The 5,688-nt window shown below is 50.0% G+C and overlaps 1 protein-coding gene across 1 annotated transcript; it reads left to right on the forward strand.

Moving 5' to 3' along the window:
- The first annotated feature begins 853 nt into the window (after positions 1-853).
- Positions 854-3,471, forward strand: LOC144490725 (V-type proton ATPase subunit B-like). Its single transcript, XM_078208432.1, has 3 exons — positions 854-955; positions 3,040-3,169; positions 3,308-3,471. The coding sequence occupies exons 1-3, from the start codon at positions 893-895 to the stop codon at positions 3,469-3,471; spliced, it is 357 nt and encodes a 118-aa protein (XP_078064558.1). The 5' UTR covers positions 854-892.
- Positions 3,472-5,688: the final 2,217 nt, after the last annotated feature.

Below are 5,688 nucleotides of genomic sequence, written 5' to 3' on the forward strand. Positions count from 1 at the left end.
TGCACTCTGCAACAAGCCCAGCTCCGTAAATCCCTGTTTCTCAAACATCCACGTCACACATTAATCATCCAATCAGACAAAGGGCAAGGAGGCCATTTGGCCTCTTCTGTCGCTGCTGGCTCTTTTAGTCTTCCCTTCCCCTGTGATTCTGCCTTTCCAGGTCGGGCACAGTTACATAGCGATTATCCACAGGGCTGGTCAAATGCTCTGCAGACATTGCAAATCTCACCATTTAAACTGAGGAATTTCAATTCAGTTAATTAGATAAAGCCAAGCTCTCGTGTGTCTGATGCTCTGGTGGTGAGCGTAGGTTTGGAAGGTGCTGCCTAAGGAGCCTTGGAGAGTTGCTGCACTGCACCTTGTAGATAGTACACACTGCTATCACTGTTTGTCGGTGGTGGAGGGAGTGGGTGTTTGTGGATGGGGTGCCAATCAAGCGGGGCTGCTTTGTCCTGGATGGTGTTGAGCTTCTTGAGTGTTGGAGCTGCACCCATCCAGGCAAGTGGAGAGTATTCCATCACACTCCTGACTTGTGCCTTGTAGATGGTGGACAGGCTCTGGAGAGTCAGGAGGTGAGTTACTTGCCACAGGATTCCCAGCCTCTGACCTGGTCTGGTAGTCACAGTGTTTATCTGGCTAGTCCAATTCAATTTCTGGTCAATTGTAACCCCAGGATGTTGATTGTGGGAGATTGAGGGATGGTCACACCATTGAATGTCAAGGGGAGATAGTTTGATTGAACACAGCTAGACTATCGTGCCTTTGGTCAGAGTGTGTAGATGGGTCGATGTTAACAACACGGTGATACCTCACTGATTTGTACATCTGAGTCTGCTTGTTTCATCTCCAGATATACCCACCAATCAACGTGCTCCCCTCGCTTTCCCGTCTGATGAAGTCAGCCATTGGTGAAGGGATGACTCGGAAAGACCATGCGGATGTGTCCAATCAGCTGGTAAGGGTGGGAATACACAATGCAGCATGGGAGGACAACACGGTGGCGCAGTGGTTAGCACCGCTGCCTCACAGCGCCAGGGACCCGGGTTCAATTCCAGCCTCGGGTCACTGTCGGCGCGGAGACTGCACTTTCTCCCCATGTCTGCATGGGTTTCCTCCCACACTCCAAAGATGTGGGGGATTGGCCATGCTTAATTGCCCCTTAATGTCAGGGGCATTAGCAGAGTAAATAAGTGGGCTTGCGGGGATAGGGCCTGGGTGGGATTGTGGTTGGTGCAGACTCAATGGGATGAATGGCCTGCTTCTGCACTGTAAGGATTCTATGACTCCATGAGTGAGAATAAGGAAAGTTCACCAAGAGATAAAGGAAATGGGACGGCAGAGAGAGCAAACAGATAGAATAGTGCTTATCCACAGGTCAGGGGAGAAAGGAGTGGATAGAGAGTGAGAAGAGATCAGGCAGACAGTGAGAAAGGATCGGGTAGAGAATGAGAAGAGATCGGGTAGAGAGTGAGAAGGGATCGGGTAGAGAGTGAGAAGGGATCAGGTAGAGTGTGAGAAGGGATCGGGTAGAGAGTGAGAAGGGATCAGGTAGAGTGTGAGGGTAGATGAGTGAGGAAGGGATTCGGGTAGAGAGTGTGAGGAAAGGATTGGGTAGAGAGAGAAGGGATCGAGTACGAGAGTGAGAAGGGATCAGGTAGAGTGTGAGAAGGGATCGGGTAGAGAGTGAGAAGGGATCAGGTAGAGTGTGAGAAGGGGATCGGGTAGAGAGTGAGAAGGGGATCGGGAAGAGAGTGAGAAGGGATCGGGTAGAGAGTGAGAAGGGATCGGGTAGAGAGTGAGAAAGGATTGGGTAGAGAGAGAAGGGATCGAGTACAGAGTGAGAAGGGATCAGGTAGACAGTGAGAAGGGATCGGGTAAAGAGTGAGAAGGGATCAGGTAGAGAATGAGAAAGGATCAGGTAGAGAGTGAGAAGGGATTGGGTAGAGAGTGAGAAGGGATCGGGTAGAGAGTGAGAAGGGATCAGGTAGAGAGTGAGAAAGGATTGGGTAGAGAGAGAAGGGATCGAGTACAGAGTGAGAAGGGATCAGGTAGACAGTGAGAAGGGATCGGGTAAAGAGTGAGAAGGGATCAGGTAGAGAATGAGAAAGGATCAGGTAGAGAGTGAGAAGGGATTGGGTAGAGAGTGAGAAGGGATCGGGTAGAGAATGAGAAGGGATCGTGTAGAGAGTGAGAAGGGATCGGGTAGAGAGTGAGAAGGGATCGGGTAGCGAGTGTGATGGGATTGGACAGAGAGTGAGAAGGGATTGGGAAGAGAGTGAGAAAAGATTGGTAGAGAGTGAGAGGGGATTGAGTAGAGAGAGGGGATCGGGTAGAGAGTGAGAAGGGATTGGGAAGAGAGTGAGAAGGGATCGGGTAGAGAGTGAGAAGGGATCGGGTAAAGAGTGAGATGGGATTGGATAGAGAGTGAGAAGGGATTGGGAAAAGAGTGAGAAGGGATCAGGTAGAGAGTGAGAAGGGATATCTCTATATCTATATCTGCATCTTTCTTTATCCGTCACCTTTTCTCTCTTTCTCTCTCTCTCTCTCTCAGTAAGCGCTCCCATTGAGTCTCCATCCTGTGACAGTACCCTGGAGCGGCGGAGGTTGAGGGGAGACCTGATAGAAGTCGACAAGATTATGAGAGGCATGGACAGAGTGGATAGTCAGAAGCTTTTTCCCAGGGTGGAAGAGTCAATTACTGGGGGGCACAGATTTAAGGTGCGAGGGGCAAGGTTTAAAGGAGATGTACGAGGCAGATTTTTTACACAGAGGGTGGTGGGTGCCTGGAACCCGTTGCCGGGGGAGGTAGTGGAAGCGGATACGATCGTGAGTTTTTAAAGGGCGTCTTGACAAATTCATGAATAGGATGAGAATAGAGGGATATGGTCCCCGGAAGGGTAGGGGGTTTTAGTTAAGTCGGGCAGCATGGTCGGCGCAGGCTTGGAGGGCCGAAGGGCCTGTTCCTGTGCTGTAATTTGCTTTGTTCTTTGACTCTCTCTCTGTCTCGATCCATGCTCATTCCCGATGTTTTCTCCTCAGTATGCCTGCTATGCCATTGGGAAAGATGTTCAAGCCATGAAGGCTGTGGTTGGTGAAGAGGCCTTGACCTCTGATGACCTCCTGTACCTGGAGTTCCTTCAGAAATTTGAGAAGAATTTTATTGCTCAAGGTAAGGGAATGATAGGCTCGGCCTGTCCGGAGGAAGAGCAGCAACTCCAATCGTCTCAGCACTGAGCCCTGCAGCCTCGAGGGGCTGAATGGCCTCCTCCTGTTGCCCCATGCATCTCACATTTGGTTTGTGTTTCAGGTCCGTACGAGAACCGGTCGATTTTCGATTCCCTGGACATTGGGTGGCAGCTGCTGCGGATTTTCCCAAAGGAGATGCTGAAGAGAATCCCAGGGAATATTATCGCTGAGTTTTACCCCCGGGAGTCTCGGGAGAACAGGGAGGAAACTGGGACTCACCTGTGAAGAGTCCAATGATCTCTCTGCCAAACTATCTGTCCACTCCCTCTCCTCGCCACCCAGCCCCCTGTCCATCCTTTATTCCCACACACCTCAGCCCCCAACCCCTGCACCCATAGGGAAATGCTGGCCGAGCCAGTGACCCTCATGTCCTGTGAAAGAATAAAAAGCAAACCTCTCCCTCACACCACTCCATTCTGCCAACCCCTCCACTCGCCCACTTCCCTCTGCCCAGCCTTTAATCCTCCCCTCACTCGCCTCCCTTTGGCCCCCCTCCCCCTTTCCCAACCCTCTCTTCCCCTCCCTCGGGCCTCCTGTTGGCCCCCTCCCCGGGCCCCTTCATCTCCTCCCTCCCCTTGACTCCTCCCTCTCACATTCTCCTCTCTGCCTTACGCCCCATAGCCTGGGCCCGTCACCCTCACACTCTCCCACTTTCCCAAACCCCACCCCTCTCACCCTCTCCTCATTTCCCTCCCCTGACCCTCCTCACCAACTCCTCCCCTCATCCCTCATCCCTACTTGTTGCTCCTTCTCCCCTCCTTGGCCTCTCCTGTGGTTTCTCCCCCTCTCCCACCATTCTTGCCCAATTTCCTCACCCTCATCCCTCACTCCCTCCTTCTGGGGTACAGAGGAATGAGGGGAGATTTGATTGAGGTATAAAAAATACCCAACAGGATTGATAAAGTAAATGTCAACCAAACGTTTCCCCTTCTAGAACAGTCTAGGGCAAGAGGTCATAGTTGTAGAGTAAGATGGGGGAAGGTTCAGGACAGAGATAGGGAGAAGCTACTTCTCACAGAGGGTTATGAATCTATGGAACTCACTGCCCCAGAGTGCAGTGGATGCAGAATCAATGGATGGATTCAAGCAAGAGATAGATAAATAAGGGAGAGGCGATGGCCTAGTGGTATTATCACTAGACTATTAATCCAGGAACTCAGCGAATGTTCTGGGGACCTGGGTTCGAATCCCACCACGGCAGATGGTGGAATCTGAATTCAATAAAAATATCTGGAATTAAGAATCTACAGATGACCATGAAACCATTGTCGGAAAAACCCATCTGGTTCACTAATGTCCTCTAGGGAAGGAAATCTGCCGTCCTTACCTGGTCTGGCCTACCTGTGACTCCAGAGCCACAGCAATGTGGTTGACTCTCAACTGTCCTCGGGCAACTAGGGATGGGCAATAAATGCTGACCAGCCAGAGCACCCACAAAAAGATTTGATCAAAAGCAGGATAAAGGGCTTCGGGAAAAAGGCAGGAAATGGAGTTAGGATGAGATGGAGATTAGCCTTGATCATTTGGAATGGTGCAACAGACTCGAAGGGCTGAATTGTCCACTCCCGCTCCTAATTCCCATGTTCCTTATTTCCCTCTCTGGCACTCTCCCCCATAGCTCCTCTACTCACCGACCCTCCCTGCCCACATTTCCCCATCCCGAATACCCTGTGCCCCCAGGTCAGGGTAGAGAGGAGAGTTGAAAGTGAGTTCTCAGCATGTTATAATATTTAGACACACACCCCTTCTCCCACAAGCATTCTTCGCGCTGGAATGTGCCCAACACATTGATTGCTGGGGGTTAACATTGCTCCTAATCCTCACTCTCACTGAGCCCAGCTTTCAATTTCCAGGATTCTTTATCGAAATTGTCAGATTGTCTGCAGCGAGATTTGATCTCACTTTCCCCGGATTATGCATTTAATCCAAACCACATGAAATTCCAAACAGATAAGGAAGTGTGTGTCTCTTCATTCCTGTCTCAATGTTTTATCAATATATTAACCTGACAGATTATAATATCTGGGAGTAACATTTTACTTCAGGTTTTGTTCAAAAGCCAATCTTTAATGAAACCAGCTCCAAAGGAGAACCTTTGTGATTTGCTGCCTGCTGATTTTTTTGCGTGCATCTGTCTCTTAAAGAAACAATAAACTGCTTCACTGATTTGCTCCTGTCTCTGTGTTGCTATTGAGAATGAAGATTTGATTTAAGATAATAAGGCCATGAGATACAGGAGCAGAATTAGGCCACTCGGCCCATCGGGTCTGCTCCGCCGTTCAATCATGGCTGATATTTTTCTCATCCCCATTCTCCTGTCTTTTCCCATAACCCCTGATCCCCTTATTAATCAAGAACCTATCTATCTCTGTCTTAAAGACACTCAATGACCCGGCCTCCACAGCCTTCTGCGGCAAAGAGTTCCACAGGTTCACCACTCTC

Source organism: Mustelus asterias, unplaced genomic scaffold, assembly GCF_964213995.1.
Source record: "Mustelus asterias unplaced genomic scaffold, sMusAst1.hap1.1 HAP1_SCAFFOLD_3684, whole genome shotgun sequence".
NCBI lineage: Eukaryota > Metazoa > Chordata > Chondrichthyes > Carcharhiniformes > Triakidae > Mustelus > Mustelus asterias.

Coding starts and splice junctions, on each gene's coding strand:
- LOC144490725 (XM_078208432.1), top strand. CDS start 893: ATGAAGTCAGCCATTGGTGAAGGGATGACTCGGAAAGACCATGCGGAT. Junction 956..3,039: donor CGGATGTGTCCAATCAGCTG/GTAAGGGTGGGA, acceptor TTTTCTCCTCAG/TATGCCTGCTATGCCATTGG. Junction 3,170..3,307: donor GAAGAATTTTATTGCTCAAG/GTAAGGGAATGA, acceptor TTTGTGTTTCAG/GTCCGTACGAGAACCGGTCG.